Source organism: Barbus barbus (assembly GCF_936440315.1).
Source record: "Barbus barbus genome assembly, chromosome: 20".
NCBI lineage: Eukaryota > Metazoa > Chordata > Actinopteri > Cypriniformes > Cyprinidae > Barbus > Barbus barbus.
Window position 1 is genome coordinate 21,988,632 of NC_136748.1, and position 15,979 is coordinate 22,004,610.

At 39.2% G+C, this 15,979-nt stretch overlaps 1 protein-coding gene across 1 annotated transcript in view; it reads right to left on the reverse strand.

The window, feature by feature from the left end:
• LOC306886557 (regulator of G-protein signaling 7-like) overlaps nucleotides 1–15,979 on the reverse strand; it is a 50,541-nt gene that overhangs the window by 9,788 nt on the left and 24,774 nt on the right. The window contains exons 2-6 of the mRNA XM_079443746.1: nucleotides 9,485–9,581; nucleotides 6,921–6,971; nucleotides 4,971–5,077; nucleotides 4,530–4,581; nucleotides 3,857–3,921 (exon numbers count right to left, since the gene is read on the reverse strand). Coding sequence (XP_079299872.1) covers nucleotides 3,857–3,921; nucleotides 4,530–4,581; nucleotides 4,971–5,077; nucleotides 6,921–6,971; nucleotides 9,485–9,581 — 372 coding nt within the window. The remainder of the gene's footprint in view (nucleotides 1–3,856; nucleotides 3,922–4,529; nucleotides 4,582–4,970; nucleotides 5,078–6,920; nucleotides 6,972–9,484; nucleotides 9,582–15,979) is intronic.

Sequence of the window (15,979 nt, forward strand, 5' to 3'; positions counted from 1 at the left end):
AGCATGGCTTCATAGTAGAAGAGTCCGGGTGCTGAATTGGCCTGCCTGCAGATCTTTTAACTATAGAGAACATTTGGCACATCCTTAAATGAAACATACGTCAAAGATGACCACAAACAAGAATGGGACCAAATTCCAACACCAAAACTCCAGAAAATCATAACCTTGATGCCCAGAAGTCTACAAACTGTTTTGAAAAGAAGAGGAGATGCTAAACCACCTTCCTTTTTTGAGACCTGTAGCAGGCATCACATTTGAAATGAGCTCATTTTGCACATAAAATTGTAAAATTTCTCAGTTTAAACATTTGTTATCTATGTTCTATTGTGAATAAAATATTGGCATCTATTGTGAATAAAATATTGGCTCATGTGATTTGAAAGTCTTTTAGTTTTCATTTTATTCAAATTTTAAAAATGTCCCAACATTTCCGGAATTTGGTTTGTACAAAACCTGCGCTAACTGAAAGAAAACAAGTTCTCAAACAGGTATGGTGAAAATATAGCATAATTAGAGATTACAAGCATATTTTAAAAGGGTAACACTACATTAAGTAAAGGATTTTCAACACAGCACAAGAGTTCCCTGTCAGTCGGTCACTCCGAGTCACATCGGGTGACCGACGAATTGGGATCTCGCTTAGAGAGACCAATCCACTTCGAGTGTAACTAACTGATCACAGCACGAGTATATTTAGGCAGCAGGTGCAGCGCATATTGAGCTTTTTGCTTCGGAGCCGAGCGGTTACATCGTTCTGCTCCTGACTTCTGCTGACGAGTGAATTCAACGAGTTAAGCATGCTCTTCGGAAGACTCTCGTGCTGGTGGTACAGTGCTACAGCAGCGGTGGTTCTTCCCGTGTCGAGTGGATTGCACACATCAGGCTGCACTACCCCCTGTTTGTGTTGCAGGTGACCATGTCCCCTGTGTGCTTCAGCACGCTAAAAGAGCTTTTTCCCTAAAAGCGCATTCACGGGTGCGTCTTTTTAAAGACGACGTTGCATCTGGCAAACTCGACGTTACGTCTTTCTAAAGACGAGTTGGGTCTTGCTACAGACAACGTGTCACCCGTGCGTTTGTGGATGAGTCTTCTTCTCATTATGAGAAGATGATCATCTCGGTGTTGCGGGCTAGGCTCCGTTACCTCGACTAAGGGGCAGAGCTCTGTTGCCTCTGCCTCTATCTGGTTCTCGTTCTGGCTGCAGACAGACGAGGACTACTTCAGGCGGTGACATGGGTGGTCTGAGGTTTACAGTGGTGGCAAACCCTCCAGGGAACCAACCCTCGAGGGATCATCGCTCCTCTTGCGCTCCGAAACCAGTTGAGCTGCCAGTGGAATGTGCTGGGCCCTCTACAAGGGGCATACCAGCAGTATCCTTGGCGCTCCTCCTGACGACCGGATGTTGATCACTGCATCGGAGGGTGAGCTTTCTGGGGAAGAAGATTCTGCTGCACTGCTGCTCCGGCAGTAGCAATGCCTGAGTCGGATCCATGACGGCTATGCTTTCCCAGGCAGCTGAGAGGGTAGGGCTCGAGTGGAGACCTCCACCGTGGCCCGGGCTCTCGAGGTTGGATGACTGGTTTCTCGGGGTAGCTTACGCTGGTTCTCAGCGCCCTGCCTCTCTTCCCGGAGGAGCATGGGGAGCTTACCAGGTTGTGGACGGCACCTTTTACTGCCAGAAACCGACCTGCTAGCTCCTCCTCCCTCACCACCCTCGATGGTGGTGCAGTTAGGGGGGTATACGGGGGTCCCACCGGTGGAGCGGTCGGTTGCGATGCAATTGTGTCCTAATACTGCCTCCACACGGCAGGGCAAACCGTGCCTCCTCTCACGGGCCTGTAGGTACTCGTCTGGTCTGTCCGGTGATGCTTATGTGGCCTGTGGAGAAGCTGCCTCCACCTTACGCTACGGTATTACTGCAAGTTCTTCAGGCTAAAAGCACTGAGGGACATGAACGAGTGTGGTCACGATCCGGAAGTTCTGAAAGAACTGAAATCCTCCAAGGCCCCCCTCTATTACCTCTTGGGACCTGGTGTAGTGAGCACCTCAGAGCACTACAGCAGGGCCCATTTGAGCCTTTGCAGACAGTTGAGCTGTAGTTTCTTTCAATGAAGACTCTGCTCCTGCTTGCATTGGCTTCCATCAAGAGGGTAGGGGACCTGCACACAATTTCGGTCGATGATTCGTGCCTAGAGTTTGGGCCGGCTGACCCCCATGTAACCCTGAGGCCCTGGCCCGGCTATGTGCCCAAGGTTCCCACTACTCCCTTCAGGGATCAGGTGGTGAGCCTGAAAGCGCTGCCCCCGGAGGAGGCAGACCCAGCCCTAGCTTTGCTTGTCTCGTCCGAGCATTGAGATTCTACTTTGACAGGACGCGAAGCTTCAGGACCTCAGATCAGCTCTTTGTCCGTCACGGAGGCCGGCAGAAGGGGAATGTCATCTCTAAGCAGAGGATGGCCCACTGGATAGTGGACGCCATCACCCTGGCTTATCAAGCACAGGGTATGCCCTGCCCTTTCAGGTTGAGAGCTCACTCTACTAGAAGTGTTGCATCCTCCTGGGCGCTGGCTCATGGCGCCTTGCTCGCAGATATTTGTAGGGCTGCGGGCTGGGTGACCCCTAACACGTTCGCTAGATTTTATAGCCTTCGTGTGGAACCGGTTTCCTCCTGTGTTCTTACCTCAAACGGGTAGAAGCACTGAGAGGCTCCGGTTTCGGGTCGGCTTGCTAAAACTGCTCCAGAGAGTCCGTACTGTAGACCCTGTCGAGCTACTCCATCCCTCGGCAGCCAGACGTGGCGGAGCATCACGGATGAATCCGTGAGAACCTGTAGAGGGCTGGGTTCCATATGTGAGACCTAATTGGATCCCATATGTGTAAAGTCCACAGTATAGCATCAGAGCCCGTGTTTCCCCGGCAGACTTTCTGCCATTGTCCAAGAGGCTACAATCACAAGTGCTTCTGAACCTCCTTCAGGAAGGATGGGGTTCCGCAGCGTTCCTGTTCCAAGTGGAACGGGTACGTTTTCCCAGTGTTATCCAGTCTTACTGAGTGGGTAGTGCCATAGCAACAGTAACTGGTCTTCTTGTGGTAAGCCCTGACTTTGTGAGGCTTCCACAGGACACTGGAAGGGGCAGTATCCATGGCCCTTTGGTAGGGATCCCAATTTGTCGGTCACCTGACGTGACTCGGAGTGACCGACTGAAAGGGAACGTCTCGGTTACGAATGTAACCCTCGTTCCCTGAAGGAGGGAACAGAGACGTCACGTCCCGTCGCCACGGCTGCTGAACCACCACTGAGCGGCCGGGTCACCGGCTCGGCTCCTCAGTGAAAATCTGAATATGCGCTGCACCTGCTGCCTACTTATACTCACGCTGTGATCAGTGGCAGCTGGATGCAATAATCGCATGCCAATGTGCATTGGCTCGTTTAGTTACACTCAAAGTGGATTGGTCTCTCTAAGCGAGATCCCAATTTGTCGGTCACCCGACGTGACGTCTCCGTTTCCTCCTTCAGGGAACGAGGGTTACATACGTAACGAGACGTTATCTTAATAATAGAAAAATGAAGAGGAGGCCCAATAATTACATGTTTACAGTTCAATATGAGAAAGACGTTGGTGGAAAGAGATCTATCATTATGCAGGCCTACCGAAGAGCTTACATGGATTATGCAAACAAAGCCTGACATTTAAAGCCCGGCTTGGGTTAGACTAACTTTCTTTTTAAAGATTGTCATTACCTTATTATCTTCCTAATATCTTCTATCTAATAATGTCTGAAGTACAAAGCCTGGGACGTGCATTGTTACAATTAAGAGAGAGAGAGGAGGGAGAAACAAAGAGAAGATTACTTACAGCTTCATAATCAGCAAGTTCCAGACGTGCTTTGTTCTGCATTGTTCTTTTGCACAAGTACACAGCTGCAAAGAGATGCGAGGTGTGTGAAAAACACTGCTCACACACACCTCAGCAGCCCTCAGGGCTTTCAAATGAGTTGTACTAAAATATTTAGTAAACATTTAACATATTTCACACCAGCTTGTACCGAATCGCACCTGAGCGTTGCTTTGTTCTGATTGCTGAATTCAAAGTTGAATACTTAACCCAAGGCACACTCATGCACACAACCATAATACAGGGTGATCGCAATTGTATTCATCGGTATTTGTTTGCAAGGTAATACTGCACAAAAACGCCCTTGCTGCATCCACACATTTTACATACAAATACCTATGAAAATGTATTAGATTAAAATACAGAGCGCATAGTACTGCTCTCCTGGAAACCTAGATATAATGTTGAGGATGAAGGATCACTTTTTATGTAGTGACAACAAACGCATACACACGATCCAGCTGGAAGGATTTGGTTAGGTTATGTTTATACAGGCTAGTCTTATTAAATCGCACACACTTCTAACATTCCATGATCCAGCTGATCTCCAGCCATCTGTAGGACTTCATTAAATACATGTTCATATAGACCGGTCTCAGTAAGATACAGATAACAGATCCTGCACAAAACTCACCGTAGTCAGTGTTCTCGGGCTCCCAGCAGTTTGAGGGCCAAAAATACGGAGTCTGACAGATGAAAGAGTACTATGAGTAAGAGTAATATGAACTCAGCTTTTCCAAGCACATATACTTTTAAAGCTCGGTTTATTTACAAAATAAATAAGACACTTACAGTTGTTTTTTATGAAGATTTAGTCACATTTTACATTGATTACAGTGATTATTATATATTTACATTATAAAGTACTGATTAATTCTAATTAACAACATGAACTTAATGTGTAATTATTTGATGGAGTGCTCAGTATCTGAGCTAGCTACAGTATTACATGTTATTAGGCTGCTATATAATTAACTTTAATAAAATGCAATATATTTAGCATGGATGCTGCATTTTAAAGTGTTTCCAAATGTTCACTCTCTATTTTGCTTCTCAAATCAGCAAAACAACTGACCTGAAATCTGTAGAATGTGCCATCGTCTTTAAGAGTGAGCACATGGTCGGAGATGGGGAAGAAGTAGCCATGAGCCGTCATCAGTGTGCCCAAATGAAGAGCTTCCACTAGAGAAACAATTAATAGTGTTATTAGGGGCCCAAGTATGACGTGACAACCCAACTCTTTATGCCAAGATTTTGATTATTTTTTCTGCTCTAAAATTGAATGTACAAAACAAGGGGTTTAGCAGAATATCAGAAACATCGACTGTGATTCTGGAATCTGGCATTTTATCTGGCATCTGGGTATATATTCTTATAGTTCTTTTTTTCTGCAGGTTTTTGTGTAGGTAAATGTAAGGCTTTTTATGACCTTTTTTATGACCAGAGAACATATAAGAAATATACTGAAGGCAACATAATATAACAATATGTTATTTAAACGTGAATATAGGGAGCACACAATGAGTTCTATTTAAAAAAAAAAAAAAGCCTAAATGCTTCTTGCACACTGAGTCTGAAATTTTCGTATGTGTTTTGTGCAATGCATGCAACATTTAATGCCATGACTTTATGAATTCAAGATTTTCTGCTCTGATTTAACACCTTTTTAAGGTGTGGAAAGGTGAATTAAGAATCTATAGGAAGTTTATTTTTTCCCATTCTAATCTAATAATCTATCCTTTAAGAAATTTTAATTATATTACAAGATAGACTGTATGACCAGAGGAATATCTACTCTATCTAGCAGAGGATGCATGGAAAAAACGTTCTACTGCAACATACTGAACCAACATCACACATTCCTCTGCAAGAACCCATAGCAGAGGGAGTTAAGCATCAATAAATTATTATCTATTAAAGTTTTACAATACAGTGTTTACTGTGAGTGTGCACATTAGAGCATGTGTCTGTGCTGATTACAAATTAATATCCTTTTGCTTTCAAGGGTGCAGTATGCTTTTGCAGCTGTTGTTGTTTTGATGAGAGCTTCCCACCAGGCATGTTCACAAGGTAAATCCCACTAATCAGCAGTGCAGCAAAGAACTGAACAGAGAGAAACTTTTTTAAAGTTCTTACATTTTATCTCTCCTTTGTTTCAAACACAGTCTATTGAGTATACTGAGAGGTTCAGTGCACTTATCTGCTGGTTCTTTTCCTGTCTGAGAAGAGCTCCCTATCACACTCTTACTCACACACACCTGTCAAATCTGTCAGAGGGAATCTAAGGTAGAGGGATATACTCCATACTCAGAAACAAATCACTTTATCTTCTTTGCTTCTTCCCCAAAACCTACTCCATCTTCACAATACCTCAGACTATACAGTACAATTTGGCTTTTTGAGTAAATAAAACATAAGCTGCAATTAGCTGCAACAAAGAACAAATATATTTTCATTAAAAAAAATACATAATTTTAGTAAATTGTAGCATGTGTTCTTTTTTAGTAGCTTACTAATGTACACTAAAATACAAATTTTGCACTAAATTAATGTCAACATTTATTCATGTTTAATTCAGTGTTACTTGTCATTATTTGTATTCTACACCAATTGTTTTTCAATGTAGTAGTGCATTGCTTGGCAAGCTACAGTTTCAAAGGAGTTTCTCCATTCTTGTTGCTGAAGATGCAGATGTACGAAAGTGAACCAGCAGTTAGAACAAGCCTTTGGGAAACATAATCTTCTCTTTCAACGACTATCTCCTGTGTGTTACTGTAAAATGTCCTCCTCCTCTCCTCTTCTTCAATTAAAGGAGTAACAGGAGATGCTGACATTAGCTGTTTGCCAATTTATAATTATGAATATGCAAATCCTGATTATATTATCCTGTCAGCTGAAGCTATGATTTTGACTTTTATAAAAAGAGTGCATTTGAATTAATCAAAATAAGAGCAGATTTTTAATCTATGCACATCACAGCTGCAGCACTGTCAGTTAAAGAAAAGAAAAGAAAAGGCTGCATCACCTTGATCCTCGATAAATAGATTCTTCAGCAGCCACTGCACAATGTCTGAACCTGGAAATGAAGAAAAGAAGGTTACTGTTCAAAGTTTAAGGAGATTATGTGTCTCTTTTTAAAGAGATAAATGACAAATGGGATGCTCAAAAAAATTCAAATCAAGTCTCAATAGCAGGGTATACTAAGAAAAACCTGAAATGTGATTTAATAAGATATTTTTTAGTTTACTTATTTATTTATTTATTTATTCATTCATTTATTTTATTTTTTTATTAAAAATCAGCAAAATACTGTTTCATGGGTGGTAAGAAATGCTTTCAATTCACTTGCCATTAGAATTTGAGGAAAACCGTTATTTGTGATCTCTACCATAAATTCATAATCAGTGGAAAAATGAGTTAAACCACACCACAGATAATAATGATAAAGAGTATTTGTGTATTGTCTAAGATATTGTCCATTCAATATTTTAATTTTGACATTATCTGTTCAGCTGAACTTTATCTTTTATTCTTCATCCCTACTGCATCTATTCTTTTCATCCACCACTTCCTATAATTACAGTTTTTTCGTTCGTTTTGCTTTCTACATTTTCTCAGACTAATCCTTGTCTCTCTCTCTCTCTCTCTTGCTAAGCAGCAGAACTGTATAAATTTAAAGGCAATACAGCAGTTCTGAATGCTCCAAAGAGGATCTGAGTCCAGCAGAGCTCTGCTGCAGTATTTCGTGGATTAGCAGAATGGTATAATCTTCACCCCTGCGCCCCTAAACCCCTATTTGTCCTCTTTCTGTCTGACTATTGAAGCAACCAAGAAGTCAACACCATGAACTAGTTCCTGCACATCCACTTACAATAAATGAATACCTACATTAAGGTACGTATCTCTATATAAATTATTACAAATGTCTCTGTAAAAGGGCAAAACATTATGTTGGACCACTGTTTTAAAAGTGAAGTGTGATTATTATATAGCTGTAATTATTATATCTTAATATTCAGAGATAAGTATAAGTACACCACTGGTAGATTGAAAATCTTCACCTTTCAATGAATACTTCACTCAAAAATAAACATTAGCTGAAAATTTGCTCACCCTAAAGCCATCCAAGAAGTAGATGAGTTTGTTCCTTCACCTGAACAGGAGTAATTTAGCACTATTTAGAGCATCACTTGCTCAACAATAGATGCTCTGCAGTGAATGCCGTCAGAATGAGAGTCCAAACAGCTGATAAATACTTCACAATAATCTACAAGTAATTGATCATTGTTAATTGATGGATTGGAGTCATGTGGATTACTTGTGGATTATTGTGAAGTTTTTATCAGCTATTTGGATTCTCATTCTCATGGCACCCATTCACTGCAGAGGATCCATTGGTGAGCGAGTAATGTTCTGAATGGTGCAAAATTACTCCAAATTTGTTCTGATGAGAAAACAAATTCATCTACATCTTGGATGCGCTGAGGGTGAGTATATTTTCAGAAAAAAAATCATTTTTGGGTGAGCTATTCCTATAAGTATTACTAACCATTTTACAGTGAATAAAATGGGTGTTTCATTTAATTTCAAAGTTTTGCATTCAGTATTTCATTTTCAACCTGGTCACTGATAAATTAATAAACTGTGAACAGGTTCTTCTGAGAAAAATATTTCTGAGATACCCCTTACCGACCAATCAAATCCAGTATTCCCAAAATATGCACAGAGCCACTATTGCCACAGCCAATCAGCAGTGAGAGGCGTGTCCCCAGAGACAGCAGAAGCCAAGAGCTTGAGAGACTTTTTAAAGCATAGAGAGGCAGAGACTGGGGTGTTAGAGCTTGAAGCTAGCCTTTTAATGAATCCTCCGGGGCACCGCAGTCAGAGGAACGGAAGAATATTCTTCTGAGAATTTCTCTCTTGCTTTTTCATTCCTAATCCTGCCCTTCTAAAATGGATTATGGCATATACTGGAGTATAACATTTGCACTCTTCTGATATGTAAATAGTGCAATCATTATCCATTAAAAAAGAAACATTCTAATTATTCTATTTAAATGAATAATGGATCCAGTCATTTCCTTCCTTTCTGTAGTTTTCTTTTAAAAGATGTTAAATTAATATTATTGGTTATGGACCACAGATAGAATACCACAAACAATCATTTCAACTCATCCCTTCTTTGTGAAAATTAACTGTTAAATTATGGTTTGTGGCAAATGACAGCATGCCACTGATGATGTCCATAAACATTAGCTTGAAATTAAGCCAGACTATTCCATTAGCTACGATTATAATGGCTGTTTCCGGCTGTTAGAATAACTATAATGAGTCAAATCTCCTGAACAACCAATTCAAGCCCTGATCTTTATACCCAGAATTCATTGTGCTTCTCCACCAGAGCAATGCAGGCCAGAGACCTTTGATAGAGATCAGTAGACAACGGGCTCTGGTACAGGCGCTGCACTACAGAGTTCTGGCCGAGTTTTCATTGTGCTGGTCTTCAGGCTTGCTGTGGGGCACTGGCTCCTGCTGAATCCTGCTTTCTCAGTGCCAGCAGTGTATATAAAACAGATGTAGGGGAATTACCAGAGAAGACGCTGGGAATCTTGGATAGGAAACTCTTCACTGTACGGATAGGTATGCCGTTTTTTTCATCCTGCATCCTGGCAATCACATCCTCCATCTGAACAAGAGAGAGAAAGGCACATTAGACTGAATTAATGAAAACATATGTGCACGTAATTCTTCTGCATCACGGAAAATAAATAAGAATAAAAATCAGTGTCAATATTCCATGAGGTGAAAAATATTATTTTATATACAAATATTTTCATTGCAAATTTTAATTGCATCTAATGAAGCAAAAACCTTTCTTTATACCTTATAATAGAATAGAATAGAACAGAATAGCAAACAATATTTGTTTGCTAGATTTAACACTTCAAAAATGAATTTATGCATGAAAAAATAATATGAATGAATAAAATAAAATAAATAAAACATGGTCTCATACTTTTGAACCTCACTGTAATGTAATGTAATATCATATCATACCATAAGAAACAATATTTGTTTGCTAGATTTAACACTACATGAATTAATTTATGCAGGAATAAATAAAATGAATGGACTTTTGTATAAATATTGAATTATGTCTTCCTGGTAATGCGACTCGCTCTCTCATGTCATACAAATGGAACTGGTAAAAACTTAAAGCAGTTTCATCTTAAATAAATATATTTTATTGCCATAATTATTCATGTGGTGAAATGCAGTGTATTTAGTTGTGTGACTGAACCATCACTCAATGTCAGTCTAGTTTGAACTTGCCACTTGCTAGCAACTGCTATCTTCACCGAAGCTTTGTGTACACACAGTTTAACTCAAATCAATATTTTGTGTCTAATTATTTAGTTTTGTGGCAATTAGCATCGGGCTGCTGCTAAGCCTGTTGGGTTTTATTCTGCGATAACAACCAGCTGGATGTACATTATCCATTAAATATAAATGTAATATAATACAATTGTTTGCTAACACTTCATGAATTTATTTATGCATGAATACATAAAATGAATTAAACATCCAATCAGGACTCAAACATCCTGAGTAATACAGCCAATCAAAGTAAACCATGAGGCCACAGAGACCTGAGATGACAGGCCACAGGAGGCTTGTCAGAAGGATCCACTCAGCCTTCAGTAAATGAAGTCATTGGATATAACAGCCCTATTTATTAGATGAAGAGAAACCTAAAGCAGAGAAGGACCGATCACGTCACCCGCTCATTGATCCGCTGACATTTGGACTGTTCTCAGAGACGCTCCGAGTGTCTGAGTTAACAAGGCAAGCAGCGTCGCCAGGGAACTCACACTCTGGACATGTGACCGAGTACTTCACAGCTGCCAGTGACATCATTCCAGCGTAAGACCGCATCGAAATCAGGTCAACGATACGCACCCTGAGACACCTGACATATGGAGGTGTGTGTGTGTGTAGGTATATGCAGAACGCGTTGTGAAAGTATATGAGCTTGTGCCCGTGAGTGTTTTGATAGATTGAGAGTGAGAGTGAGTTGTTGCAGTTTCCTCAAGGGGAGGCCCAGTAAACATGCAAAATTACATCAGTGGGTGCTGCACTGATGCAGAGTGTTTCTCCAGGCTGTAATGCCTTTGGAGATAATCCTAACAGAAAACCTTGTTAAATTCCCTTTAAAACTGTCTTTATGACTCCAGAAATAGCTTTATTTTTTAATATCTAGAGATCAAATGCTTTTGATGGCAGTTACTAACCACCTACAGCGCACACGCACTCACTGAGGGAGGGAGAATTGCACATACACTTTGTCGACAATGCAGACCGGGCTAGTGTGCAAACACTGAAGTGCTAATTTAAGGTAATGAGGGATCTGAGCATTCCACTCACATTCACGACTGTAATAGAAACATTTTAGAGAGAAAGACGAAGAGAGAGAGAGAGAGTTAAAGATAAGCACATCTCAGCTGTATGGTGCAATGGTGTGTGATGATATGAAGTCCCAAAAGCCTCACTGGCATCAGCTGTACTACTCCAGACAATCTGTGGCCTGGAATTCTTTTAAACTGATGCAGAGATTCATGGGTAAATTTAAAGTCTTGGCTTTAACTCCTGATTAAACTAAAATGAACTTCAGTGTGGAGGTGGCAGGCATACCAGCGACCGGTAAAATGAATCGTTTAATGAAAATGCTTTATAAATCATACACTGTGCTGTTACTTATGTGAATAAAAGATTTGGTTTTAACTGAATCCAATAATTAATTAGATTAATTCATCTAATTAATCATACATGCAAATATCTGCTGAAAAAATATACTTAGTAATATAAAATATACACTACTGTTCAAAAACAAACCATTAACTACGACTTTTGCTTTAATAAACTCCTAATTTGCTGATTATTAATAGTTAGTAAGGTAGTTGTTAAGGTTAGGTAGGATTAGGGATGTAGAAAATGGTCATACAGAATATGGGCTTTATAAATACTAATAAACAGCCAATATGTTAATAATAGGCATGCTAATAAGCAACTATTTAATAGTGAGAATTGGTCCCTATACTAAAGTGAGTAACCAAAGTTTTTAAGATTACAGTAAATTTATCAAATGTGACAGTAAAGACATTTACAAATGTTACAAACAAATGCTGTTCTTTTAAACTTCCTATTCATCAAAGAATCCTTAAAAGAAAACATATACGAATCATGGTTTCCACAAAAATATTAAGCAGCACAAACACAGCACAACATTGATAATAATAGGGAATGTTGCTTGAGCATCAAATAAACATATTAGAATGATTTCTGAAGGATCATGTGACATTGAATACTGGAGTAATGGCTGCTAAAAATCATCTTTACAATCCCAGGAATAAAGTACATTTTCAAATGCATTCAAATAGAAAACAAGTATTTTAAATTTGTAATATTGTAATAATATTTCACAATATTATAGTTTTGATCAAACAACTGAAGCCTTGGTGAACATAAGAGATTTTAGAACAGAATTACAGTATAGCATTAAATAGACTTGTATTACAAAAGAGTTTTTGTTTTTTTTAATAACCAATAGTTAATTTATTGTAGTAACAGGTGCTGTGCTGATTGTGAATTCAAACATGAAGGTGGTAGCTTCAAGCTTTCTACAGGAAAATCCCTAATTATGGAATATACATATGGGCAGTGTGCTTGATTAATTGATATTTATAATATAACAAGCAGCATACTTGAAACATTCACACAGACACTTCTTTCAAAACAAAATGTCCTCTGGCGGTATATATCTCCAGGGATCACACGTCTGTGGCTGCAGCCAATCACAGAACAGACTGATAAAAGCCAATAAGATCAGTTGCCCAGAAAAGAGATATCAAATGCAAATTGAGTCAAAGACCAAAGGACACCATGTGCACTACAAAACATTTTTAGATATTTTCTGATCACTGAAGTTGAAACATTAAGCACACTAATGAACCCGGAGGCTAAAATGCTGGCTAAATAAATACAATAATAATAATAATAATAAATTCACACCAGAATCTGAGGCTAAAGTGTTGGTTAAATAGTAGAAAAAAAAAAAAAAAAAAAAAAAATTCACACCAGAATCTGAAATGGTTTAAAGAGCAACTGAATGCATTTTATTTTTTTAATCCTGACTATAAATGCTTTTTTTTTTTTCAATCTATGAACAAGGGGCATAGATAAATCCCCAGTCATAGATGACATTCCAATCAAATTGTATACTACTTTTTGGTCGGATTTAGGCCCCCTCATGTTATATATGATACATTTTTCAGTTAGTCAAGGCTCATTTCACCCATCTATTAATATACCTGTTATTTCTCTCTTGTTAATAAAAGATAAAGATCCGACTTCCTGTTCTAGTTACTGGCCACTTTATTTGATAGGGACTGATGTTAAATTATAATACTAATGTACTATCTCGTCTAGAGAAATTTATGAATAGGCTAGTTCATCATGACCAAACAGGATTCATTAAATCTCGCTCAGCTTTGGATATCTCACACAGGTTATATCATATTAATTCAAAGAATAGTTTGTCCTCTCCTCGCGCAGTATTATCTCTAGATGCGATGAAAGCTTTTGACCAGCTAGAATGGAACTATTTATGGGTGGTTCTACAGCATCTGGGTCTAGGATTGAGTTTCATAAATATGATAAAAGTTCTGTATGTCAATCCAGCAGCCACTGTTCTCACAGGTGCTGTTCGTTCTAACCCATTCTCGTCAGGGTTACCCGCCGTCTCCTCTGTTATTTGCCCTATCCTTGGAACCCTTAGCTCAAGCGGTCCGACAATCTGAAATTATTTCTCCCATAAATATACGGAATACTCATCATCATATTTCTTTGTTTGCTGATGATATCTTATTGTTTTTGGAGAAGCCGTCATTCTATTCCTCATGTGCTGATTTATTTGACCATTTTGGATCTTTCTCAGAGTTTAAAATTAATTGGAGTAAGTCATGTTGACTTCCCCTCAATTCTAAAATTGATTCCAGGTCCCTTTCTATATCTATTCTATTGGTTCAAAACTTTAAGTACTTGGGGATAGATGTTTTTCCTTCCCTGTAGGAAATCGTCTCAAAAAACTATAATGGTATTCTAGCCAAAAAATCCTCAGATTTGGAAAATTGGTCTCGTCTTCCTACTTCTTTTCAGGCCCGTATATCGGTGAATAAAATGAAAGTTCTCCCACGTATCAATTTATTTTCTTCCATGATTCCTCTCGCTCCACCAGTTGGCTACTGGAACAAACTAGATGCATGTGTTTCACGGTATATATGGGATGGGAAACATCCTCTTATTAAACTGACTACCTTACAACGATGTAGATTACATGGAGGTCTTTCTTTCCCTAATTTTAGACTGTATGCTCAAGCCTTTTCCCTCCACCCTTTAGCAATTTGGTTTGATCTTGACGCTTCTGTGTCTTCGAGAGCAATTGAGGAATCTATTGTTTATCCGTATAAATTGATGCATCTTGTTTTTTCGGGAGTTACGCTTAGGCAGTGGAAATCTCGGTTTGATCCCATTGTAACCCACCTCCTCTCCACATGGAGGGATGTTGAAAGACGTTCACAACTAGCTACAAAATGGCATAGGCATTCACCTATTTTCCCCAATAATAACCTTTTGTCAGGCAGTGCTCCATTTCATTGTCTGAAATGGACTCAAAGTAAAGTAAACACTCTGGGAGATCTCTATGATGATAGTGGTTTAAAATCCTTCCAGAATCTTAAAACTCAATATAATCTGCCAGACACCTCCTTTTTTATGTATTTGCGTATTAGATCGGCCCAATGAAACGTTTTTATATGAATCTGTCAAATTATTATTATTAATTTTTATCACTATTATCAAAGTGTAATCTCTGTTCCCAAGGAGTTTTAGGCACGTTTTTGCATTTTTTTTGGGGGGAGTGCCCCTCTCTCTCACCTTTTTGGACTCAGCTCTCACTGGACCTATCACATTTGTTGGGTACTGAGATATGTTAGACTCCGTGCCATTTTTTCATGAATGACTTTTGGGACTTCACCTTGTCCGTCCAACAAAGATCTTTACTGTTAGCTGCTCTCACAGCAGCAAAAAAATTGCTCGTCAACCGTTGGAATCCTCCTCACACAATGGACAGACGAACCTGGACGGTATATTTGTTGGACATTATTTCGACGGAACTCTCTACTTCTCGTATACATGGATCTAACGTGAAAACTGTTCATTCATGGCATTCAGCTTTTAATGTTGTGTCTTCTTTTCTAAAATCTTTGTAAAAAATTATTTTATTGTTATCTAATTGTTTTATTGTTTATCTATTAATATTAATTAATATATTTTTATTATTATTATTTATTTTATTTATTTATTTTTTAAGTCTACCAAGGGGATGGGTTGGGGTGGGTTCTAAATTTGTACAGCTGATTTTTGTTTTGTACTACTGTTCCAAAGAATAAAATTCAATAAATAGTTGTTAACAAAAAAATTTGAGCAGACAGAAGCTGCTGCAGCGCCTCCAATATACATTATATACCACTTCCCAGACTTGGAAATTATGGCCAACTCAAATATTCATATACTAAATGACTTAAGCTTTGTCACTGAGTCATGGCAGACTGTGTCCTGTCCTCATTACTGACACATCTTAAAATATATTATATTAACAGCCCTTGCATTGTGGAAAGCGTATCACGATCAACGCATGCGTCTGCTTCCGGTTCATGTAAATGACGTTCATGCGTTGTTTACATGGACCCGAAGCAGACGCATGTGTCACGATCCTCTTTCCACAATGGCGGCTCACCTCTGCAGACGGGATGAGGAGGAGAAGAATTGTTGAATAAAGCCTTTATTTTTTGTCTTCTTTGCGAACAAAAAGTATTCTCGTAGCTTCATAAAATTACGGTTGAACCACTGATGTCACATGGACAATTTTACCGATTGCCTTTGCAACGTTTCTGGACCTGGGAACATTTTAGTTGTATTGCTGTCTATGGAGGGTCTGAGAGCTCTCGGATTTAATCAGATATATCT